Raw genomic sequence first — 27,899 nt, 5'->3', positions numbered from 1 at the left:
TATCTCTCAGCCTACAACTCCCAACTAATTATTTCTCAGCCTACAACTCCCAACTAATAATCTGTCAGCCTACAACTCCCAACTAATTATTTCTCAGCCTGCAACTCCCAACTAATTATTTCTCAGCCTACAACTCCCAACTAATTATCTCTCAGCCTACAACTCCCAACTAATTATTTCTCAGCCTACAACTCCCAACTAATTATTTCTCAGCCTACAACTCCCAACTAATTATTTCTCAGCCTGCAACTCCCAACTAATTATTTCTCAGCCTACAACTCCCAACTAATTATCTCTCAGCCTACAACTCCCAACTAATAATCTGTCAGCCTACAACTCCCTACTAATTATCTGTCAGCTTACAACTCTCAACTGATCAACTCTCAACTAATAATCTGTCAGCCTACAACTCCCAACTAATTATCTCTCAGCCTACAACTCCCAACTAATTATTTCTCAGCCTACAACTCCCAACTAATTATCTGTCAGCCTACAACTCTCAACTAATTAACTGGCAGCTTACAACTCTCAACTGATCAACTCTAACACACTAAGCCTTAATAATCAACTCCCATCCTATAGCACCTTAATAATTATCTACCCAACCTACAACTCCCTAATAATGAATTCCTATGAACAATTCCTAACCTCTAGATCCCAGTCATTTGACTGTCAGTTTAGCAAATTCCAACTAATTAACAACAAACTTACAAATCCTCACTAACTCTCACCCAGCTACCTTTGACCTCTTACCCAATAACACCTTCCCCCGAAGTATCTTTTCCCTACAATTTTACTGTGCACTTCAGTCCTAATCAAACCCTATTTCAGCAGAGGGAGCTATCTATAAAATTGTCATCTTCCTGTCAAGATTCTTCGTTTATATACACTATAAATATATGATTAGATATGTTCTATAATTCTTATAGACATCAGAGGAAGAAGTTCAATGTCCACACACAGGAAACCATGTTAGGCATTTATTATAAAATACAAATGAGAAGTATTGGTCAAGGGAAATAACTCCGTTGGGTTTACTATAATCATATTAATGATTCATAAGAACATCAATCTATTATTATATTAGGACGAAGATGATAAGGAGAAAAAAGAAGAAGAAGAAAAAGCTGAAAAAGAAAAAGCAGAAAAGGAGAAGGCAGAAAAAGAGAAAGCTGAGGAGAAAAAGAAGGAACCAGAACCCAACTTTATGATGTTGTCTAATCCGGCTCGTGTGATGAAGGCACAACTCAAAGTTCTCACACTTCCGGACGGCCGATACATCCCGGTCAAAGATGTAAGTTTATCTGTCTGCTGGTCTTTGCGTGATTTACATACTATACTTAATAGATATGCTTTTCATGTATACTGATGTTTTCTTATCTCCTTTTATCAGAACTTTTGTTTTTGTACTCTTTAAACAAGTGATTCTTGTATGCAGGTGTCCAATGGGGGTATCATAATGCTGAGTAATACAAAGCCAGAAGATCAGGAAGACATCATTGAACCTGTCGCTGGTAAGTCTTTCTCTGATCCCCTTACAGTCTCTCTGGACCTGCTCCCTTTCTTCACGGCACACTTCTCAAATCTCTCTGATGCTATAGTTGTACGTAGTGTGGGGCTGATATTTCTCGATTGTCTTAGTCTGGGTTTGTTTCACAGAGGTTTAATTTTGCACCTGTCTATACATTGGCATTTTTGTATACACATATATATTTGCTGAATTTCGATTCAACGTGAAAATGTTTGCCAGGTTTTTAATTTTGTGCTATTTTTTAATGAGAGCAAATATACTGAAACTGAATTCCCAAACAACACCCCTTTTCTGCAGTATTCAGTTCCTCAAATCCTTGCCCTATCAATCATCACTGAGGCCTTGTTATATCAGTTATGGATGCAAAAACTTGTTATTAAAAAGCTTGCTTAGGAATAATTATTCCATAATTCATCCAAAAATTTCATTTACAATAAATTTCTGTTGATTTTTTGTCTCTTTTTATTTTCATTACGTTAATTTATACCATATTGTAGTAATTAAGATGGCATAAGTCTGGGTTTGGAATGAAGTCGATCTTAGCATGGAGATTTGCCAATATTCATCTGACAGTAGAGTGCAGAATTCCTTCTTGTTTTAAAACAATAAAGTTTTGTTTGATCCTTGTGCCTGAGTGCAGCAGGAAGTGGATTTACAGAGAAACAGATACAGCATCAAAATTAATGTCTGAACATGTAATGTATATATACCATTCATGCATTTGCTTTATTTTAGCGATGATTTTGTGGTAATTATTTATTACAGGTATAAATTTTTTTAGCTAAAACCAATTTTGTTTAGACGATTAAAAGTCTCTCATGATCTTTTTAAATAAGGAGTAGATAAAGGTAGGATTTTCTCGTCCAATGGGACCTGTGTTGGTTTTACAGCCTTGACTTCGTTGCTGTGTGGTAAGGTCTGTTTTGGAAATTGGTTAACTCGTATCGTGTCTATAGGTTATATGTAGGAGATTTTAGCTGATGGCACATGCAGATTCAATTTTTCCAAATCTACACTGCTGCAATTGAAAATAATAAAACAATTTAATATCAAGAATGTATTTTCAACAAATAGTTATGAGAAATTGTGACTGTTGGGGATTTTAAAGAGCTGTTAGACCCTTCATTTGAATTTCAGATCTATTTTTCTAGACTCAGGGGAACTAAAGATGTCTTTATCTGTGTGACCAAAGGCGTGATTGGCTGGCAGAGAGCCAGTCTATAAAACTGACAACCCCAAACCTAGCTTTAAACTGTTGTCAGAACTACTGATTATGACTATTTAGATACATATATACCTATTAAAACATAATATCACTGTGAATATTTTAAAACTGTTCAATGATAACTCTTATTTAAGCTGATGGTCAGATGTGTTTGCCTGGCAAGATTCAAGGTTTTAAATTGGTCCAGACAAATGTTGCTGATGCTGTATGTAAAAGCTCGAATATAAACCGCTCCCAACAGTTGAAATCAATCCTACTCAATTATTTGCAATGGTTTGTTGATATCTACGTTTGTCTGCTGTAAGCTGTAAAACTAGATGAATGGTTTTGTGCCCGTCATCAATGTCTTTCTGGTAATGAGAAAATTATTCTTGTTTAGCAGGTTGCATCGGTAATAGAAATTCATGATTTTTCATACATCTCTGAAATGGGTTATAATATAAATAAATGGTTAACAGATTAAAGAAAAACAGATCAGTTCAGGAAAAGTTTGTTGAAATGAAAAACTACTTAAAAAAACGGATTTTTGTTGAAATAACAGACTCCATGCTAGTATCAAAAAGAAGAAGGAAAAGTATTTGCATACAATATATTCAAAAACAAGTATTATTTAGCAAGTATTTCTGTCAAATCGTAACACCAGTATCACAACAAAAGTGATTCAGTTTATAATAATTAAGAAACAATTTTTGAATTCATGGGACTCAAAAACTATGCCAGGGATCTTGATCTAAGTGGAAACTGTCTAATCACCTACGTAACTGTTGTAAGTGGTTCCATACTTTTTCATACTGTAAAATCACATTTTTTGTGGGGCTTAATTTTCGTGGGTTTTATTTTCTGTTAATTTACTATTTCATTGATATTTGATTTTGTCGAGAAATATAGCTCAATATATCTGCTTAAACTTTAACAGTTCTTAGACTTATTATTAATTGATTGATAAATGTATCCAGAAATAAAACCCCTACAAAAATGAATAATTTCACAGAATTTGATCAGTTGACGACAGGCTTAGAAACAATATTAGGTGTCAGCCAAGGTCAGCTTTAATGACAACACTGATGGCAGGTAGTTTATCTGGTCAAATACAAGAATTACTGATGATGTATGGACCTGCTGTGTCAGATCAATTCTATCTGACCGTCCTAAGAAAGCCAACTGAAAACTGGCTAGCTGGTTTCCTCGGTAAAAGTTCATTGTGACCAGTACTCTACACCAGAAGTTGTGTTAATGCACCAATGTCCAGTCCAATATGTGTAGGTTTAGATTTGCATGCTGTTTTCACTTCTGTTCAAATGGAAAATTGTTAATCCTTAATCAAGTGTTCACTGATCGATACCATTACACTACTGGTGTGTTTCTTTGTACTATAAATGGCTGTTAGGACCACACCAAGTCCTGGAAACACCACTACACATATAATACAGACATGTATCAAAATAGAAAAGAAAGCCAGCTTATTTGTAAATTGATCAAGATTTAGGAATCAAATTGAAATCAAAGTGCTGTGCTGAATCTGTGCATTGCCGATTAGAGAGGCTGATCGCATTAGGTTCTGTCCAATACTCATGACTTGTCTCCGTAGCTGAAGTCTTCCATGCTGCAAACCTTATTATAGTGTATAACTGCAGACGGCTGGGTACTGTAGTGTGGTGAAGCAATAAAGTAAATCAATTGAAAGGGGAGACAACCTAAAGTTGGTTCATTAAACAATGGACTGGACATACCTCTGAATGCGAGATTTGAGAAATTTCTCAAGAATTTTTTCTCATTCTTTTTTTTGTTTTATCCACTGAATCCTGAATCAGATACATTTGTTCTGTGTATGTAGCATAAAGTAAACTGTACCCACTGAATCCTGAATCAGATACATTTGTTCTGTGTATGTAGCATAAAGTAAAGTGTACCCACTGAATCCTGAATCAGATACATTTGTTCTGTGTATGTAGCATAAAGTAAAGTGTACCCACTGAATCCTGAATCAGATACATTTGTTCTGTGTATGTAGCATTAAGTAAACTGTACCCACTGAATCCTGAATCAGATACATTTGTTCTGTGTATGTAGCATAAAGTAAACTGTACCCACTGAATCCTGAATCAGATACATTTGTTCTGTGTATGTAGCATAAAGTAAACTGTACCCACTGAATCCTGAATCAGATACATTTGTTCTGTGTATGTAGCATAAAGTAAAGTGTACCCACTGAATCCTGAATCAGATACATTTGTTCTGTGTATGTAGCATAAAGTAAACTGTACCCACTGAATCCTGAATCAGATACATTTGTTCTGTGTATGTAGCATAAAGTAAACTGTACCCACTGAATCCTGAATCAGATACATTTGTTCTGTGTATGTAGCATAAAGTAAACTGTACCCATTTAAGCTTCATTTACTATTCATCAGAATACACATAACTTGTGAACTAGATATCCTTTGCCTTGACCCTTGTTCTGTTAACCAGCTTTCTTTTGCCTCACAAATTTCACTATAAAATCAGAATTGCAAAGCTGTTGATGAATTGAATTGAAACTGTAGGGGAAAAAATACTGTTTTTCCAGAACTGATTCTTTTGATACTTAGAAATAAATATTGTTGTAATACTGTACATATAATCTTGATTCCTATCTTATTATGAAATTTGGAATATCAGAATCAAAATGCAAAATATCTATTCAAGATTAATTCTGACTTGGGCCTTTGGATAAGTCCTAGATTTTATCAGAGACTAATCCAGGATGGACCTTTCAACAAGTGGCAGTTTTCAGTTTATTCTCAGTGCAGTTGAACTACGTTCTAAGGTGCTAAAGCTACTGCCCTTGTTAGCAGATGTTTACTTTACACCCTGCTTTTATGCAATGAGAAATGGACCTGTGTAGGCAATGACAGACAGTGATTGGGTAGCCTGCCTAAATCAACCTTCATTAACCACCTCATCTGTCTCCATAAAAACTTTAAAAGAAATATTGGCACAGCCATGTGTTGGAAATGGGCCTCAGCCTAATGCTGTGATGCAAATTCTTGTAAAAGCAATTTATCGAAAATTGTGGTTAATTTTTAAATCCATCAGCACACATGCTTTCCAGCTGTGATGTAGTGGTAATACGTTTGGTTATCAGAAGAGCCTACCATCTTCCATGATAGATTTGACCCCGCCATTTCTGCTCCTGATACAATTGACCCATGCATTGCTTCCGTTTCTCAATGACAGCTCGGCATACCCAGCCAAGGATTCTCTCGGACTTTATGTCTGTCATTAGGCTGAAGTTGAGAATTGCTGCTCATTTCCCCTTCACCTTGAATTTCCCACAGCAATAAACACTACAGCAGAATTACGCTCTTAATAAACAGTAACATGTGTAAGAGGCTTCATTGATGCCAATGTTCATAAAATGTGAATGTTGTTTAGGTTGAAGTAGATAGTAGTGACATGAAAGGTTATATGTATATAGTTCATTCACGAAGCTATAAACAGCAATACCATTTAATGTTTTTACATTGGAAATTTTCTGTAATAGTGATCTATTAGCATTAGAGGTTACAGGTATACAAATCAGTCACTTTGCTGCGAACCTTTTGTTTTTATGTCAGTGTTCACATGTTGATGTTACAGAAATTGAACACTGTGTAATATGTATTATCATGTGAAAATATTGCAGAAAAACAATAAAATATGGAGATCAATGTTCTGGATAGAGAAGTACTATATTCTGTGTAGGGCTTAACATTGTAAGGAATAGGGTATTACAATGTTCTGTGTAGGGCTTAACATTGTAAGGAATAGGACATACAATGTTCTATGTAGGGCTAAACATTGTAAGGAATAGGACATACAATGTTCTGTGTAGGGCTTAACATTGTAAGGAATAGGACATACAATGTTCTGTAGAGGGCTTAACATTGTAAGGAATAGGACATACAATGTTCTGTAGAGGGCTTAACATTGTAAGGAATAGGACATACAATGTTCTGTAGAGGGCTTAACATTGTAAGGAATAGGACATACAATGTTCTGTAGAGGGCTAAACATTGTAAGGAATAGGACATACAATGTTCTGTAGAGGGCTAAACATTGTAAGGAATAGGACATACAATGTTCTGTAGAGGGCTTAACATTGTAAGGAATAGGACATACAATGTTCTGTAGAGGGCTTAACATTGTAAGGAATAGGACATACAATGTTCTATGTAGGGCTTAACATTGTAAGGAATAGGACATACAATATTCTGTGTAGGGCTAAACATTGTAAGGAATAGGACATACAATGTTCTGTGTAGGGCTTAACATTGTAAGGAATAGGACATACAATATTCTGTGTAGGGCTTAACATTGTAAGGAATAGGGCATACAATGTTCTGTAGAGGGCTAAACATTGTAAGGAATAGGACATACAATGTTCTGTAGAGGGCTAAACATTGTAAGGAATAGGACATACAATGTTCTGTAGAGGGCTTAACATTGTAAGGAATAGGACATACAATGTTCTGTGTAGGACTTAACATTGTAAGGAATAGGACATACGATGTTCTGTGTAGGGCTAAGATTTGTAAGGAATAGGGCATTACAATGTTCTGTGTAGGGCTAAACATTGTAAGGAATAGGGCATTACAATGTTCTGTGTAGGACTTAACATTGTAAGGAATAGGACATACAATGTTCTGTGTAGGGCTTAACATTGTAAGGAATAGGACATACAATGTTCTGTGTAGGGCTTAACATTGTAAGGAATAGGACATACACTGTTCTGTAGAGGGCTTAACATTGTAAGGAATAGGACATACAATGTTCTGTAGAGGGCTTAACATTGTAAGGAATAGGGCATTAGAATGTTCTGTGTAGGGCTTAACATTGTAAGGAATAGGACATACACTGTTCTGTAGAGGGCTAAACATTGTAAGGAATAGGACATACAATGTTCTGTGTAGGACTTAACATTGTAAGGAATAGGACATATACTGTTCTGTAGAGGGCTAAACATTGTAAGGAATAGGACATACAATGTTCTGTGTAGGACTTAACATTGTAAGGAATAGGACATACAATGTTCTGTGTAGGGCTTAACATTGTAAGGAATAGGACATACAATGTTCTGTGTAGGGCTTAACATTGTAAGGAATAGGACATACAATGTTCTGTAGAGGGCTTAACATTGTAAGGAATAGGACATACAATGTTCTGTGTAGGGCTTAACATTGTAAGGAATAGGACATACAATGTTCTGTGTAGGGCTTAACATTGTAAGGAATAGGGCATTACAATGTTCTGTGTAGGGCTTAACATTGTAGGGGATAGGGCATTACAATGTTCTGTGTAAGGCTAAACATTGTAAGGAATAGGGCATTACAATGTTCTGTGTAGGACTTAACATTGTAGGGGATAGGGCATTACAATGTTCTGTATAAGGCTAAACATTGTAAGGAATAGGGCATTACAATGTTCTGTGTAAGGCTAAACATTGTAAGGAATAGGGCATTACAATGTTCTTTGTAGGGCTTAACATTGTAAGGAATAGGACATACAATGTTCTGTGTAGGGCTTAACATTGTAAAGATTGGGGCATTACAATGTTCTGTGTAGGACCTAACATTGTAAGGAATAGGACATACAATGTTCTGTAGACGGCTAAACATTGTAAGGAATAGGACATACACTGTTCTGTGTAGGACTTAACATTGTAGGGGATAGGGCATTACAGTGTTCGGTGTAAGGCTAAACATTGTAAGGAATAGGACATACAATGTTCTGTGTAGGGCCTAACATTGTAAGGAATAGGACATACAGTGTTCTGTGTAGGGCTTAACATTGTAAGGAATAGGACATACAATGTTCTGTAGAGGGCTTAACATTGTAAGGAATAGGACATACAATGTTCTGTAGACGGCTAAACATTGTAAGGAATAGGACATACAATGTTCTGTGTAGGGCCTAACATTGTAAGGAATAGGACATACAGTGTTCTGTGTAGGGCTTAACATTGTAAGGAATAGGACATACAATGTTCTGTGTAGGGCTTAACATTGTAAGGAATAGGACATACAGTGTTCTGTGTAGGGCTTAACATTGTAAGGAATAGGACATACACTGTTCTGTGTAGGGCTTAACATTGTAAGGAATAGGACATACACTGTTCTGTAGAGGGCTTAACATTGTAAGGAATAGGACATACAATGTTCTGTGTAGGGCTTAACATTGTAAGGAATAGGACATACAATGTTCTGTAGAGGGCTTAACATTGTAAGGAATAGGACATACAGTGTTCTGTGTAGGGCTTAACATTGTAAGGAATAGGGCATACAATGTTCTGTAGAGGGCTTAACATTGTAAGGAATAGGACATACACTGTTCTGTGTAGGGCTTAACATTGTAAGGAATAGGACATACAATGTTCTGTAGAGGGCTAAACCATGTGAAATATTAAGCAAAACCATTAACATATTGTCAGAGTATGATAGATACACAGGATATTTACAAACAGCTCTAAATGTTAAAGACAATGATTGTCATTAGGTTAATCAGAAAAGGTAAAATCTGTCTGTAGTTTGTATACATCTATCTGTCAGGTCAGGAACAGAATGTAAGTAGGAACCATGTGTGCTTGTTATTTCAATGATTGATTCGTTATTTCCAGCGGGTGGACCAAAGACTGAAGAGGAGGAGGAACCGGAACCACCAGAGCCATTCGAATGGACAGAAGATTGAGGATTTACTCTCAAGTCAGTGTACAGGTAATTTACCCTTTATCAGGTCACTGTTGTACCAGGATTTCTCTCTCTGGTAAATATTGGTTTAGTATAGCTCAGAGTCAGTAACTCAGTGTACGGGTAATTTACCCTTTATTAGGTCACCATTGTACCAGGATTTCTCTCTTTGGTAAATATTGGTTTAGTACAGCTCAGAGTCAGTAACTCAGTATACAGGTAATTTACCCTTTATTAGGTCACTGTTGTACCAGGATTTCTCTCTTTGGTAAATATTGGTTTAGTATAGCTCAGAGTCAGTAACTCAGTGTACGGGTAATTTACCCTTTATTAGGTCACTGTTGTACCAGGATTTCTCTCTCTGGTAAATATTGGTTTAGTATAGCTCAGAGTCAGTTACTCAGTGTACAGGTAATTTACCCTTTATCAGGTCACTGTTGTACCAGGATTTCTCTCTCTGGTAAATATTGGTTTAGTATAGCTCAGAGTCAGTTACTCAGTGTACAGGTAATTTACCCTTTATCAGGTCACCATTGTACCAGGATTTCTCTCTCTGTAAATATTTGTTTAGTATAGCTCAGAGTCAGTTACTCAGTGTACAGGTAATTTACCCTTTATCAGGTCACCATTGTACCAGGATTTCTCTCTCTGGTAAATATTGGTTTAGTATAGCTCAGAGTCAGTTACTCAGTGTACGGGTAATTTACCCTTTATTAGGTCACTGTTGTACCAGGATTTCTCTCTGGTAAATATTGGTTTAGTATAGCTCAGAGTCAGTAACTCAGTGTACGGATAATTTACCCTTTATTAGGTCACCATTGTACCAGGATTTCTCTCTCTGTAAATATTGGTTTAGTATAGCTAAGAGTCAGTTACTCAGTGTACAGGTAATTTACCCTTTATTAGGTCACTGTTGTACCAGGATTTCTCTCTCTGTAAATATTTGTTTAGTATAGCTCAGAGTCAGTTACTCAGTGTACAGGTAATTTACCCTTTATCAGGTCACCATTGTACCAGGATTTCTCTCTCTGTAAATATTTGTTTAGTATAGCTCAGAGTCAGTAACTCAGTGTACAGGTAATTTACCCTTTATTAGGTCACTATTGTACCAGGATTTCTCTCTTAGGTAAATATTGGTTTAGTATAGCTCGGAGTCAGTAACTCAGTGTACGGGTAATTTACCCTTTATTAGGTCACTGTTGTACCAGGATTTCTCTCTCTGGTAAATATTGGTTTAGTATAGCTCAGAGTCAGTTACTCAGTGTACAGGTAATTTACCCTTTATTAGGTCACCATTGTACCAGGATTTCTCTCTCTGGTAAATATTGGTTTAGTACAGCTCAGAGTCAGTAACTCAGTGTACGGGTAATTTACCCTTTATTAGGTCACTGTTGTACCAGGATTTCTCTCTCTGTAAATATTGGTTTAGTATAGCTCAGAGTCAGTAACTCAGTGTACAGGTAATTTACCCTTTATCAGGTCACCATTGTACCAGGATTTCTCTCTCTGTAAATATTGGTTTAGTATAGCTCAGAGTCAGTAACTCAGTGTACAAGTAATTTACCCTTTATCAGGTCACTGTTGTACCAGGATTTCTCTCTCTGGTAAATATTGGTTTAGTATACTCAGTTACTCAGTGTACAGGTAATTTACCCTTTATTAGGTCACTGTTGTACCAGGATTTCTCTCACTGGTAAATATTGGTTTAGTACAGCTCAGAGTCAGTAACTCAGTGTACAGGTAATTTACCCTTTATCAGGTCACCATTGTACCAGGATTTCTCTCTCTGTAAATATTGGTTTAGTATAGCTCAGAGTCAGTTACTCAGTGTACAGGTAATTTACCCTTTATCAGGTCACCATTGTACCAGGATTTCTCTCTCTGTAAATATTGGTTTAGTATAGCTCGGAGTCAGTAACTCAGTGTACAGGTAATTTACCCTTTATCAGGTCACTGTTGTACCAGGATTTCTCTCACTGGTAAATATTGGTTTAGTATAGCTCAGAGTCAGTTACTCAGTGCACAGGTAATTTACCCTTTATCAGGTCACTATTGTACCAGGATTTCTCTCTCTGTAAATATTGGTTTAGTATAGCTCAGTCAGTAACTCAGTGTACGGGTAATTTACCCTTTATTAGGTCACTGTTGTACCAGGATTTCTCTCTCTGGTAAATATTGGTTTAGTATAGCTCAGAGTCAGTTACTCAGTGTACAGGTAATTTACCCTTTATTAGGTCACTGTTGTACCAGGATTTCTCTCTCTGTAAATATTGGTTTAGTATAGCTCAGAGTCAGTTACTCAGTGTACAGGTAATTTAGGCTCTATCAGCTAGGTATTGGGTAAGTGTAGTTCACAGAATGGAGACAAGATATTACAATTAGCATTCAAAAGTGATTAATAATCGTACCCAAAGGAGAAGACCAAGAAAGATAACTCTTGCTGTCCTAGATCTTTAGTGTTGTAATAATTGTGTATTATAAAACATTGTTCTTGTCTTTGTAGGTGAATGGAACCTGACCTGGAACAACTTCTTCAGTTTTATTTAGAGACTCTGTTTCATGCTTTGATGAATCAACACAGTTAAAAGTAATTACTCCATTTAATCATTTGTTGGTGTTTTGGATAAAAGGTGTGAAACGATAAAATGTTGTGGTTTGTGAAACAAAGAGGATTGTATGGATTGTGAAGGACAAACTTACTGGTATCTACAACTACATAGTAAAACATTATGTTGTAGAACTTTTGATAAATAAAAGTAACATTGGTCATGGACTTGTCAACAATATGGACTACATGATGAAGTGAATGTTCAACACGTTACTGTAGTAAATCATCTCCTTGGTAGAAACGTTGTGAAAAATAAAATCTTTCTCACTTATTTTTGTTGTTTTGTTGTCTGTTTAAATAAATCTATGAAAATATGACCTAAATAACATTAATGAGATATATGTTATAGAATATAATGGTTATTTAGTGGCTTTAAACTATAATGTTACAGAGTGTCTATGATCCAGTGGTGTTATAGTGATAACTGCTAAATCTAATGACACTTTAATATTCAATATAATTCAATACTACATTTAGTTTACCAATAGTTTCTAAGTCATTGTTATGGGACTAATTTGTTTGTAAAGGATTAGTTTATCCCTACTTGTGAAAGTCTTTACATTCTTTATACGAGAGTGAGCTACAGTGCTCATTGTATCTTCTGCCTTATAGTTTATATTTCACTTCAATTTACTTTCGATTACTCTCCGATATATTTTTTTTATATTAGTTTACTGGTCAGAAAAACTTATGTCATGGCCTGTCATCTGTCCAGCTGTTGTATCAAAACTATATCTCGTAATCAGCTGTGTTGCTATAGATACAGGACATTTACAAGTGAGTCTTAAAAGTCTTGTTTTATTGATGACACAACATAATCTTTCTACTGCCTTACCTTTGAAGGAATGCTGAAAACAGGAATTTTTAACTCAAAAGTTTGAAAAGATTTCTCAAAGTATCAAATAAAATTCAAAATAATTGTCATAAAACAATACAAAATTGTAACATCAGTTCTGACAAGAGCTGTTGCTTGTAAAAACAGTAATTTTACAGATAAGAAAACATTTGATTTAAAGTTATAATGTCAGTTTGGTTTCTCTGCTTCTATCTTATCTATACATGTACTTGGTGTATATAATTGGGGGAGCTATGTTACAAGCAAGTGAATTATTAAAAGATAAGAATGCTGAGCAGGACTTGGAACTGTTAATCAGGGACCTATATCACACTGTACTGGTTTTGATCTACTGTATTGGAGACAAGGGTCCTGATTACTATTATGTAAAGTGTATTGATTGTGGACAACCATTGTCAGCACTCTGCCACCATTAACACAAACTAACAAACAGGTGTGCCTCTAATTACCTTTAAATGTCTGTAGACAATGGCAGATTACTGAGCGGTCCTTATATACCTAGTCCTGATAAGTGTGTTCACCACTGCCTGGTAACACACCCATAGGTCTAGCCTCAGATAAGAAAATTCAACTCTGTCGACCATTAGTTACCATAACAGGACCTTACCACATCAGTCTGTTGGTCAATCCATCAATATACCTAGGTAGACCTAGATAGGCTGTAGGTCTCAGATACTACAATTCATTCAGGTCTTGCACACGTTATAATACGATGTCATTAAAACCAAATTCTCAATGACAAGAGAGGCTCAAGAGTCCTGACTAACTACTATGCTGGGATTATGGGTTACCAAGTCTGTTCAAATTGATTGACCTTGACCCATATTCAAGGTCATTGGAGTCAAAAGAAATAATTTATCTTTAAATGGCTTCTCAATACTGGAGAGGCCCATGATCATATTGGACCAGAAAGGTCTCTCAAGTTTGTTTAAATAGTTGACTGTGATCTACTTAAACCTATTTTTGTACACAATACTATAAAACACTACTATATGAAAAGTGATATTACCAAAATAGGTAACTAAAATTGGTAAAACCACAGGCTGTATATGTAACTCATAGCACTTTAATTCTTAACAGTTACAGTAATTGTGTACTAGGACAATAACGGTAACTGTGTTCTAGGACAGTAACGGTTATTGTGTTCCAGGAGGACAGTAACGGTAATTGTGTACTAGGACAATAACGGTAACTGTGTTCTAGGACAGTAACGGTTATTGTGTTCCAGGAGGACAGTAACGGTTAATGTGTTCCAGGAGGACAGTAACGGTAATTTTGTTCCAGGACAGTAACGGTAATTGTGTTCTAGGACAGGAACGGTAATTGTGTTTAGGACAGTAACGGTATATGTGTTCTAGGACAGTAACGGTAATTGTGTTCTTGGACAGTAACGGTAATTGTGTTCTTGGACAGTAACGGTATATGTGTTCTTGGACAGTAACGGTAATTGTGTTTAGGACAGTAACGGTATATGTGTTCTAGGACAGTAACGGTAATTGTGTTCTAGGACAGTAACGGTAATTGTGTTCTTGGACAGTAACGGTATATGTGTTCTTGGACAGTAACGGTAATTGTGTTCTAGGACAGGAACGGTAATTGTGTTCTAGGACAGGAACGGTAATTGTGTTCTTGGACAGTAACGGTATATGTGTTCTTGGACAGTAACGGTATATGTGTTCTTGGACAGTAACGGTAATTGTGTTCTAGGACAGGAACGGTAATTTTGTTCCAGGACAGTAGGACAGGAACGGTAATTGTGTTTAGGACAGTAACGGTATATGTGTTCTAGGACAGTAACGGTAATTGTGTTCTAGGACAGTAACGGTAATTGTGTTCTTGGACAGTAACGGTATATGTGTTCTAGGACAGTAACGGTATATGTGTTCTTGGACAGTAACGGTAATTGTGTTCTAGGACAGGAACGGTAATTGTGTTTAGGACAGTAACGGTATATGTGTTCTTGGACAGTAACGGTAATTGTGTTCTAGGACAGGAACGGTAATTTTGTTCCAGGACAGTAACGGTAATTGTGTTCTAGGACAGGAACGGTAATTGTGTTTAGGACAGTAACGGTATATGTGTTCTTGGACAGTAACGGTAATTGTGTTCTAGGGCAGTAACGCTAATTGTGTTCCAGGACAGTGACGGTAATTTTGTTCCAGGACAGTAACGGTAATTGTGTTCTAGGACAGGAACGGTAATTTTGTTCCAGGACAGTAACGGTAATTGTGTTCTAGGACAGTAACGGTATATGTGTTCTTGGACAGTAACGGTAATTGTGTTCTAGGACAGGAACGGTAATTTTGTTCCAGGACAGTAACGGTAATTGTGTTCTAGGACAGTAACGGTAATTGTGTTCTAGGACAGGAACGGTAATTGTGTTTAGGACAGTAACGGTATATGTGTTCCAGGACAGTAACGCTAATTGTGTTCCAGGACAGTAACGGTAATTGTGTTCTAGTATAGCTACGATATTTGTGTTCTAGGACAGTAACGGTAATTTTCCACTCTAACAGAACCAGTACAAAAAATTACATTTCCACGAACATATCACACGAGAACTACCGTTTTAAAAAGTCTTCCACAATAACGAGCGTTAAATATTAAGATCTCCGAGCGAGCTTTAAAGGAGGGACTTTAGTGTGAAGAATTTAAGGATAAAAAATAAAATTTACTTTAGATGAAAGCGGCAATTTTCTGTATATGGAATGGCCGTGTGTGACTAAGGGTCCCGGTGTACCTTATTGATCCCACTACTACGTGTATTTCTACACCCAATCAGCCAGAACAGACAGCATAAACACCACCACCACTAGCAGTAATTCTAATTCAAATGTTATCAAACCTGTTGAGATATAGCTCTATTGTTGAGATATGTGCACGTGGTGCATGAATACATAAGTCCTTGGCTTCATGACTTCTACATAACAATTATCGATATCGATATACCACGACAGAATGACTTCTCTGTAATAATTATCTATATACCACGACAGAATGACTTCTCTGTAATAATTATCTATATACCACGACAGAATGACTTCTCTGTAATAATTATCTATATACCACGACAGAATGACTTCTCTGTAATAATTATCTATATACCACGACAGAATGACTTCTCTGTAATAATTATCTATATACCACGACAGAATGACTTCTCTGTAATAATTATCGATATCTATATACCACGACAGAATGACTTCTCTGTAATAATTATCTATATACCACGACAGAATGACTTCTCTGTAATAATTATCGATATCTATATACCACGACAGAATGACTTCTCTGTAATAATTATCTATATACCACGACAGAATGACTTCTCTGTAATAATTATCTATATACCACGACAGAATGACTTCTCTGTAATAATTATCTATATACCACGACAGAATGACTTCTCTGTAATAATTATATATATACCACGACAGAATGACTTCTCTGTAATAATTATCGATATATATACCACGACAGAATGACTTCTCTGTAATAATTATCTATATACCACGACAGAATGACTTCTCTGTAATAATTATCGATATCTATATACCACGACAGAATGACTTCTCTGTAATAATTATCGATATCTATATACCACGACAGAATGACTTCTCTGTAATAATTATCGATCTCTATATACCACGACAGAATGACTTCTCTGTAATAATTATCTATATACCACGACAGAATGACTTCTCTGTAATAATTATCGATATCTAAATACCACGACAGAATGACTTCTCTGTAATAATTATCTATATACCACGACAGAATGACTTCTCTGTAATAATTATCGATATCTATATACCACGACAGAATGACTTCTCTGTAATAATTATCTATATCTATATACCACGACAGAATGACTTCTCTGTAATAATTATCTATATACCACGACAGAATGACTTCTCTGTAATAATTATCTATAATAATTATCTATATCTATATACCACGACAGAATGACTTCTCTGTAATAATTATCTATATACCACGACAGAATGACTTCTCTGTAACAATTATCTATATACCACGACAGAATGACTTCTCTGTAATAATTATCGATATCTATATACCACGACAGAATGACTTCTCTGTAATAATTATCGATATCTATATACCACGACAGAATGACTTCTCTGTAATAATTATCTATATACCACGACAGTAATAATTATCGACTTACTCTTCTCTGTAATAATTATCGATATCTATATACCACGACAGAATGACTTCTCTGTAATAATTATCTATATACCACGACAGAATGACTTCTCTGTAATAATTATCGATCTCTATATACCACGACAGAATGACTTCTCTGTAATAATTATCTATATACCACGACAGAATGACTTCTCTGTAATAATTATCGATATCTATATACCACGACAGAATGACTTCTCTGTATATATATACCATATATATACCACGACAGAATGACTTCTCTGTAATAATTATCTATATACCACGACAGAATGACTTCTCTGTAATAATTATCCACGACAGAATGACTATTATATATATACCACGACAGAAGGACTTCTCTGTAATACTTATCTATATACCACGACAGAATGACTTCTCTGTAATAATTATCTATATACCACGACAGAATGACTTCTCTGTAATAATTATCTATATACCTCGACAGAATAACTTCTCTGTAATAATTATCTATATACCACGACAGAATGACTTCTCTGTAATAATTATCTATATACCACGACAGAATGACTTCTCTGTAATAATTATCGATATCTATATACCACGACAGAATGACTTCTCTGTAATAATTATCGATATCTATATACCACGACAGAATGACTTCTCTGTAATAATTATCTATATACCACGACAGAATGACTTCTCTGTAATAATTATCGATATCTATATACCACGACAGAATGACTTCTCTGTAATAATTATCGATATCTATATACCACGACAGAATGACTTCTCTGTAATAATTATCGATATCTATATACCACGACAGAATGACTTCTCTGTAATAATTATCTATATACCACGACAGAATGACTTCTCTGTAATAATTATCTATATACCACGACAGAATGACTTCTCTGTAATAATTATCGATATCTATATACCACGACAGAATGACTTCTCTGTAATAATTATCGATATCTATATACCACGACAGAATCACCTCAGATTCAGTAGATCAAAATACCTACCCACGTGACATTTTCTAAACAGAAATGTTCACACGATATTATTTTATGTAAAAGTAAATGGTTATATTGGTCAAAGTACCGATAACCATTTTGATATTATCTTAATTTTTAGCAGTTGGGTCCTTATCTTTATCATCTTTTTAAAACTTAAACACAAAAAATATATTTTATATATGATGTTTCACCAAGCTACATGGACATATTTATCTGACGAAGGTTTCAGTGACAAGGAAGCATTTTACTGTGGTGATCACGACTGACTTCTACCCAAGTGTTGTCACTCGATGTGATCGTTTTCTGTTTCCTGGCGTAGTTTATCTATATAAAAAGTTGTTATCCGGAGCTAAGCTGTGACATGCACAAACTTCCTCGAGTCAGAACCTTGCTCATTGATAATTCGTAGAAGCACAGAGTATTGGTAAAACCATTGTAGGTTTCCTGTGTGCCTCTCCACTCCAACTTGTGAAAAACTTATCGTGTTATCCGAGGCTTAACAGAGAGGTGCCTGGGAGACCCTGCTGGAAGGAAAGAGAGGGCGGGAAGACAAGTATATAGGACTCGATGTCTCATACATACTATTGCCTCAGTTGCCTACAGCTGTAGTTTGTATACTATAGAACAAAGCACGTTAAAGCTTTCTGGATTTGTCTAAATATTTGCCAGACGTATGTCTTTTTGATCTGTTCTCATCTCTGGTAATATTTGAACATAATAAGTTTACGATCCCGGCAGCACTGTATGGTTCAACATTCCCACCGACGTCTAAAAACAAGTACTATATTGGAATTGTGCAGTTCTGGACAAATAAACATCTTTAGAACAATAGTTTTATCTTTCACAAACTCTGACATGAAAACAATTAATTTATTAATTACAGTTTGTTTTATTAAAATGATGAAACTAAATATATGTCCTAGATGTTTAAGTTTCATACATGTAATTATTTTAGAATTATGCCAACTCATTTTGTGTAATAGAAGAGGTCGTAAGATAAAAAATGTGTCGACTATCTGTTCCTTTTAGCTCTATTCCCATGTACGGGTGAACGCACATGCATTGTCCATCCGACCTACCGACAGGGGGGCAGTGTATGTAAGACGGTTGTTTGTTTATGGTAATTTATTCCACACCAATCAGAGGAGAGGGTACTTCTAAACAAGACCTGGTGAGGCGCGGATGATGGTATCGGGTCCCGGGAATGTCGAGTGTCAAAAGACGTGACTACAGAAACGATGTATTATCTATAATTCATTGTCCAAAACTTCGAATCGTTCAATGGTCGTTCTTTGTCTCACCCATATCTGTCACAATAGTCCATCGTCCATCTTGATAACACTTACACCGTTACTAGGTAATGTGGAACTCTGTGCCCCTCAAACAAAGTGTTGAACAGCCCCAAGTTTAGTAGCGATCACACGCAGACAACATTTTGGCGAAATGGCTGTCTAAATCGCCAAGGTCTGCTCTGTGCCAAATCTTCAGTGCTATACGAGTACAGTATTCCCAGACTTCGGCAGCCATGTTGTGAGTGGGGATGCGATGGCAGCTATGACAAAAGAAAAAGTAACATTGTCTCCCTACGCCTCACCAACCTCTTCTCCCAGACTGCAGGCTATCAACCCTCGACTCATCCGCAGACAGGGAATTCTAGGTAAGATATCTTATTGAATATTTCAAACGTTGAATAATTGTTTGGAGAAAGAAACACAAATAAATATTTGTAGTCCTACTGTTATTTTCTGCATTCCCTGTCGTTTTGTGTTTCTGTGTTTCTATGCGAGTTGGAAATATACGAAATGTTTGTTTTTATGGTAAAGAAATGTAACCAATAATTAAATAATTCTGATATTTTGTTTCTTGGTACGATATTTCTAAAAACTGGAATTTGATTTGATGAGTTCGTTCATGATTTGCGGTTTGCCTTAACTCCATCTCGTCTTACTTAACTATGATAATTACATATGTGACGTCATTGTCTATATGGTCCCGGGTTTTTGTCTTACTTAACTATGATAATTACATATTTGTCATCATTGTCTATATGGTCCTGGGTTTTGTCTGAATTAACTATGATAATTATATATGTGACGTCATTGTCTATATGGTCCCGGGTTGTGTCTTACTTAACTATGATAATTACATATGTGACGTCATTGTCTATATGATCCCGGGTTTTGTCTGACTTAACTATGATAATTACATATGTGACGTCATTGTCTGTATGGTCCCGGGTTTTATCTTACTTAACCATAGTAATTATGGATTTCATGACATCGTCCATTGTCTCTGTGTTTTATCTTACTTAATTATGACAGTGAATGTTTTGTTCTGGGCCCCCATTTTGTCTTATATATAGTTTATCGGCACTATTTTTGGTGTCTGGTATAGAGTTTATAAAGCACTTAATTACATATTGTCATCATTGTATATGCCGTTTTGTCAATTAACTATGATAATTATATATGTGACCTTAATGGTATATTTTATAATTATGGATTTCACATCGTAGTGTCTCTGTGTTTTATCAACAGTGTGTTTTGTTCTGAAACATTTTGTCTTATATATAGTTTATCGCATCTATTTTTGGTGCTTTCTTTAAAAAGCACTTCTCTCTCCCTTCTCTCTCTCTCTCTCTCTCTCTCTCTCTCTCTCTCTCTCTCTCTCTCTCTCTCTCTCTCTCTCTCTCTCTCTCTCTCTCTCTCTCTCTCTCTCTCTCTCTCTCTCTCTCTCTCTCTCTCTCTCTCTCTCTCTCTCTCTCTCTCTCTCTCTCTCTCTCCCCCTCTCTCTCTCTCTCTCTCTCTCTCTGTACTCGTGTGATCTTAGAAGTAAAATGATTTGACGTTTCAACCATTAACAAGTAGAAACACTGTATTGATGTTTTAGAGCTTATTTTGTGTGTACTTTTCTAAATAATGCCACCCTACCTACTCCTACAGCACAGCTCTGTATCAGATGTGGAGGCTACAGTGGTTCTGACAATGAGTACTGTATGAAGTGCCGAAGCAGCCAATGGAAGACAAACCCACTCATGGTAAGTTCTGTCTAAAATTTTAGTTTTGGAGAAAAAGTTTGATACATAGTTATACATTTGAGTCATAAATATTGTACAAAAAAAACACACAAATTAATTACATCGTTCAATACAATTTTAAATCTAGCTAGTTACGAATTTATTTACACTACGCAGCTGTTTTGTCCTTTTAAGACTCGTCAGTAATGCTAATAATGATCTAACCTGTTGATAAAAGGTGAGTCATAACGCATTGACAAGTTAACAGAAGCGACTTGTCATTTTGATGATAGGATCTTACTACTGTGGAACAGAACAATATCATCAGAAATACGAAAATTACGAAATTTATTGAACTACGAGGCTAGTACACATTCCCATCTAGACTTTCCTTTCGATCTCTTTGGATTTTCCTCAGTCGTAACGTTGACTTCAAACTTCAGGCCCTACAGGTGTGTGTATTGTACAACCTGGGGTAAACAAGTGGGACGACAACGCTACAATGCGGTGATACGATTACCATTTTTGTTTTTTTCCCTCAACTTGTTTCTAATTATTTTTCATAAATCCTATTTGAGACATTTCGATACGAACCTGGATGATACATTAGAAAATTGTAAATAAGGGTTTGTTTGATCCCAATGTTTCTGTTCCTTGTAGAGGAACTATGATGATGTATACCGTGTGTACATCGAGGAAAACCGAGAAAAGATGAGAAATATTAAGGTTCTTAGTGAACCAGAAGGTTGGCTGGAAATCAACAAACAGAGAACCAAAGAAGAGCGAAAAGAGAAGAAGAAGCGTTATCAGGAACGACTTAATATACAACATACAGGTCAGTGTGTCGTAAAGCTTAGTACATTGTGGACAGGTATAATAAATAAACATATAATTTGTTGAGTATTTAACAACATTGATGACCGGACACACCTATCCTTGTGTTTGTTTCCTATTTACGTCCTTTCATGTCGTTTCTTGTTGTGTTGATGAAAGAGTTCCTAATTTTCTTCAGTTTTTCATGCGATGCAGAGAAAGTATGAACATAATAAAGATATTTCGAACTCGAATTCACTAAGACTAGGATAAAATATGACCAAAAGAAAGATTTACACGGAGACTGCTGTTGAAATACAAGAATAAGACCAGGCTTTTCAGATGAATTATGTCTTCTACTTTATCGACGACACCCGTCATACAAATAGTGGAAAATGATTTTAATTGTCTAGTATACTTTCTCCCCGATATATTGAGGTATACGTGAACGCTATCGTAGATTTTTTCCACTTTGACATTTATTTCTATATTCCGTAACTTGTATGGATACTGTGTTGTGGTTTGGTAATGTCGATTGAGACATATTTCTGCCTCTGTATTCTGATGATGTTGTTTTTCCCTCGTGTTACATTTGTCTGTTTATAAACGTTGATGAATTACTTCGATGTTTTACACACATTTCTATTATCACTGTAGGAACTTACTGTGTGGAGTGTAGGCGTTCCGAGAAACAGACCAATGGAAACCTCTGTCTCATATGTGACGCTAAGAGAAGGAGACGGGAGAGAGATAAACGAGAAAAGTCGGATAAGATGGTGAGTGTCGAGTTACCGGGAACTCAGACTAGCTAAGCATTATATCGAATTAACTATGTAAAATCAGAAAACACCAACATAGTAGGATAATCAAAATCCAAACTAGTGAAAAAGTACCAGGAGAATATGACCAGGAGTTCCGGAAGAATAAGTGTCTTCTGCTTCAAGAATTATCTGTTCATTTTACATGATCTATTCCCAAGTTGATGATATGTTTTGATTACAGTTCCTGTTTGAGGATATAACTCCGAGAAGGAAAAAGAAACGCCAGATTGATGCTTTAGATATTGTGCCAGAAAATCCTACAGCTAATGTAGAACCAGTAAAAGGCGAGGAGGAGGAGGATGAGGCTCCAGTTAGTTAGACAATACAGGCCTATATAACGTCTGGGTAATACAAAATTATACAGGTATGTATTACATCCAGATAATACAATACAGGTGTGTACTACATCTAGATAATACAGGTGTGTACTACATCTAGATAATACAGGTGTGTACTACATCTAGATAATACAGGTGTGTACTACATCTAGATAATACAATACAGGTGTGTACTACATCTAGATAATACAATACAGGTATGCATTACATCCAGGTAATACAATACAGGTGTGTACTACATCTAGATAATACAGGTGTGTACTACATCTAGATAATACAATACAGGTGTGTACTACATCTGGATAATACAATACAGGTGTGTACTACATCTGGATAATACAATACAGGTGTGTAATACATCTACATAATACTATACAGGTGTGTACTACATCTAGATAATACAATACAGGTGTGTACCTCATCTAGATAATACAATACAGGTGTGTACTACATCTAGATAATACAATACAGGTGTGTAATACATCTAGATAATACAATACAGGTGTGTACTACATCTAGATAATACAATACAGGTGTGTAATACATCTAGATAATACAATACAGGTGTGTACTACATCTAGATAATACAATACAGGTGTGTAATACATCTAGATAATACAATACAGGTGTGTACTACATCTAGATAATACAATACAGGCGTGTAATACATCTAGATAATACAGGTGTGTACTACATCTAGATAATACAATACAGGTGTGTACTACATCTAGATAATACAATACAGGTGTGTACTACATCTAGATAATACAATACAGGTGTGTACTACATCTAGATAATACAATACAGGTGTGTACTACATCTAGATAATACAATACAGGTATGTAGTACATCTAGATAATACAATACATGTGTGTAATACATCTAGATAATACAATACAGGTGTGTAATACATCTAGATAATACAATACAGGTGTGTACTACATCTAGATAATACAATACAGGTGTGTAATACATCTAGATAATACAATACAGGTGTGTACTACATCCAGATAATACAAAACAATACAGGTGTGTACTACATCCAGGTAATACAATACAGGTGTGTACTACATCTAGATAATACAGGTGTGTACTACATCTAGATAATACAATACATGTGTGAACTACATCTAGATAATACAATACAGGTGTGTACTACATCTAGATAATACAATACAGGTAGATAATACAATACAGGTGTGTACTACATCTAGATAATACAATACATGTGTGAACTACATCTAGATAATACAATACAGGTATGAACTACATCTAGATAATACAATACAGGTGTGTACTACATCTAGATAATACAGGTGTGTACTACATCTAGATAATACAATACAGGTGTGTATTACATCTAGATAATACAGGTGTGTACTACATCTAGATAATACAGGTGTGTACTACATCTAGATAATACAAAAAATTACAGGTGTGTACTATATCTAGATAATACAAAACATTACAGGTGTGTACTACATCTAGATAATACAAAACAATACAGGTGTGTATTAATCCAGATAATATCTACAGACATCAAAGATCTCTATATCACTGTCACCTGTGAGTGATCACCTGATGCGTAAATCAAATCTTTTAATTCACATATCGTTACATAAGTATGCATTCTTGAAACAAATCAGGATTACCGTTCTCTTTTTGTTTCCAATTTGTGTTCTTGGTATTGTAAATAAATGTAAGTTTAAATACAGATATTTAAAATAAAAAAACCAAGTTCCAGTTTATTTTTAAAATACGATAACATTTCTTTCTCAATTTGGTTTTTGTCAGGTTTTCATTAAGTTGATCATGTTCTGAACTAGATTTCGTTTTACTGTTTCAGACAGAGACAGCGGTTATACCGGAGCTGTTTACCAGTTTCATTTTTGTTTTAATGTCACAGATTCTCCATCTGTTGTGGATGGATTTTACATAATTTTATTTTACTTTTTTTGTGTTAACGTCACTCAAGTTATCAATTAACTGTTTTACAAATGAGTTCATAAACACGACATAGAATGATTTATATATATTGGTGTATACACAGGAGGAACGGACACGATTTGTAAAGAATTTTCATGCAATGGATTCTATATCATTATTTGTTATGTATATGACGAATGTGACTCGAATGCATTGAGAACTGAGTACAAAAGGATATTTCCGTTGACGGAATATGTTTCTTTGAACATTATTCAACTTTGTAAAATTAGTGTTGATTGTGTAGTGACCTATGTCACTAAATCATTATACGGCTTTGTGGAATATCCACGTCTTTAGAAGTTTATCAACAATAATTCACATCGACAACGAATTTAAACTGTTTGGTGATGATGTTTCTATTCCTACAAATTCCCGGATCGGATGGATTATGAAAACTTGTGTGCTCTCAGTCCAAATCACCCTGGAAATCCCAGTGAGCTGACTGCTGTGATAAGCGGACTATTTGTGATACCAGAGTAATATAATTTACAGAATAAATACACTTACAATAACACTGTGTTGTGTTTTTAGTTTACACCTGTTTGTCAATACTTGACCCAGAGTATAGGCATTCTGAAGTCTACACAAGTGGAGTAAAGGTTTTCATACATGTCATACAAAGGGCAATTTTTTCAGCTGTACAGTGCTGGAATATCAATACAGTGAGAAAGAGAAACAACGAGTAAATATCAGAAACATTACAGAGAGAAAACAGTAACACTGGGTGAATATCAGACACATTACAGAGAGAAAACAGTAACACCGGGTGAATATCAGACACATTACAGAGAGAAAACAGTAACACCGGGTGAATATCAGACACATTACAGAGAGAAAGAAGACAGTAACACTGGGTGAATATCAGACACATTACAGAGAGAAAGAAAACAGTAACACCGGGTGAATATCAGACACATTACAGAGAGAAAGAAGACAGTAACACTGGGTGTATATCAGACACATTACAGAGAGAAAGAAAACAGTAACACTGGGTGTATATCAGACACATTACAGAGAGAAAACAGTAACACAGGGTGAATATCAGACACATTACAGAAAGAAAACAGTAACACAGGGTGAATATCAGACACATTACAGAGAGAAAACAGTAACACAGGGTGAATATCAGACACATTACAGAGAGAAAACAGTAACACCGGGTGAATATCAGACACATTACAGAGAGAAAACAGTAACACCGGGTGAATATCAGACACATTACAGAGAGAAAACAGTAACACAGGGTGAATATCAGACACATTACAGAAAGAAAACAGTAACACAGGGTGAATATCAGACACATTACAGAGAGAAAACAGTAACACAGGGTGAATATCAGACACATTACAGAGAGAAAACAGTAACACAGGGTGAATATCAGACACATTACAGAGAGAAAGAAAACAGTAACATAGGGTGAATATCAGACACATTACAGAGAGAAAACAGTAACACCGGGTGAATATCAGACACATTATAGAAAGAAAACAGTAACACCGGGTGAATATCAGACACATTACAGAGAGAAAACAGTAACACCGGGTGAATATCAGACACATTACAGAGAGAAAGAAAACAGTAACACAGGGTGAATATCAGACACATTACAGAGAGAAAGAAGACAGTAACACAGGGTGAATATCAGACACATTACAGAGAGAAAACAGTAACACAGGGTGAATATCAGACACATTACAGAGAGAAAACAGTAACACCGGGTGAATATCAGACACATTACAGAGAGAAAGAAAACAGTAACACCAGGTGAATATCAGACACATTACAGAGAGAAAACAGTAACACCGGGTGAATATCAGATACATTACAGAGAGAAAACAGTAACACCAGACACATTACAGAGAGAAAACAGTAACACAGGGTGAATATCAGACACATTACAGAGAGAAAAAAACAGTAACACAGGGTGAATATCAGACACATTACATTAATATCAGAGAGAAAACAGAAAACAGTAACACAGGGTGAATATCAAACACATTACACAGAGAAAAAAGTAACATTGGGTGAATATCAGACACATTACAGAGAGAAAACAGTAATATCGGGTGAATATCAGACACATTACAGAGAGAAAGAAAACAGTAACACCGGGTGAATATCAGACACATTACAGAGAGAAAACAGTAACACCGGGTGAATATCAGACACATTACAGAGAGAAAACAGTAACACCGGGTGAATATCAGACACATTACAGAGAGAAAACAGTAACACCGGGTGAATATCAGACACATTACAGAGAGAAAACAGTAACACCGGGTGAATATCAGACACATTACAGAGAGAAAACAGTAACACCGTGTGAATATCAGACACATTACAGAGAGAAAACAGTAACACAGGGTGAATATCAGACACATTACAGAGAGAAAACAGTAACACAGGGTGAATATCAGACACATTACAGAGAGAATACAGTATCATAGGGTGAATATCAAACACATTACAGGGAGAAAGAAAACAGTAACACAGGGTGAATATCAGACACATTACAGAGAGAAAACAGTAACACAGGGTGAATATCAGACACATTACAGAGAGAAAGAAAACAGTAACACAGGGTGAATATCAGACACATTACAGAGAGAAAACAGTAACACCGGGTGAATATCAGACACATTACAGAGAGAAAACAGTAACACAGGGTGAATATCAGACACATTACAGAGAGAAAGAAGACAGTAACACAGGGTGAATATCAGACACATTACAGAGAGAAAACAGTAACATTGGGTGAATATCAGACACATTACAGAAAGAAAACAGTAACACAGGGTGAATATCA

The 27,899-nt window shown here is 35.7% G+C and overlaps 2 protein-coding genes across 3 annotated transcripts in view; both read left to right on the top strand.

The window, feature by feature from the left end:
- Positions 1-12,339, top strand: part of LOC132558135 (26S proteasome non-ATPase regulatory subunit 1-like) — a 233,656-nt gene extending 221,317 nt beyond the window's left edge. The window contains exons 27-30 of one of the 2 annotated variants that reach the window (XM_060222666.1): positions 1,088-1,294; positions 1,439-1,514; positions 9,391-9,475; positions 11,964-12,339. In XM_060222666.1, coding sequence (XP_060078649.1) covers positions 1,088-1,294; positions 1,439-1,514; positions 9,391-9,461 — 354 coding nt within the window. In that variant the 3' untranslated portion in view covers positions 9,462-9,475; positions 11,964-12,339. Of the gene's footprint in view, positions 1-1,087; positions 1,295-1,438; positions 1,515-9,390; positions 9,488-11,963 lie in introns of both variants that reach the window. The other variant, XM_060222665.1, reaches the window with a different exon arrangement.
- A 7,325-nt stretch (positions 12,340-19,664) lies between these two features.
- On the top strand, positions 19,665-24,977 carry LOC132558102 (uncharacterized). The gene is made up of 6 exons (XM_060222629.1): positions 19,665-19,776; positions 21,062-21,156; positions 21,796-21,970; positions 22,606-22,724; positions 22,951-23,133; positions 24,954-24,977. Exons 1-5 carry the CDS (start codon positions 19,665-19,667, stop codon positions 23,086-23,088), a joined length of 639 nt encoding a protein of 212 aa, XP_060078612.1. The 3' UTR covers positions 23,089-23,133; positions 24,954-24,977.
- The last annotated feature ends 2,922 nt before the right edge of the window (positions 24,978-27,899 follow it).

Source organism: Ylistrum balloti, unplaced genomic scaffold (assembly GCF_031769215.1).
Source record: "Ylistrum balloti isolate Yb309-2 unplaced genomic scaffold, AGI_CSIRO_Ybal_v1 Utg370758, whole genome shotgun sequence".
NCBI lineage: Eukaryota > Metazoa > Mollusca > Bivalvia > Pectinida > Pectinidae > Ylistrum > Ylistrum balloti.
Note: the sequence above shows the minus strand (reverse complement) of the source record. Positions and strands in the feature narration are given on the sequence as shown.

Excerpts from the sequence above, each read along its gene's own strand:
- LOC132558102 (XM_060222629.1), top strand. The coding sequence starts at position 19,665 with ATGGCAGCTATGACAAAAGAAAAAGTAACATTGTCTCCCTACGCCTCA. Across the intron at positions 19,777-21,061 it reads CCGCAGACAGGGAATTCTAG|CACAGCTCTGTATCAGATGT; the intron begins GTAAGATATCTT and ends CTACTCCTACAG. Across the intron at positions 22,725-22,950 it reads GAGAAAAGTCGGATAAGATG|TTCCTGTTTGAGGATATAAC; the intron begins GTGAGTGTCGAG and ends TTTTGATTACAG.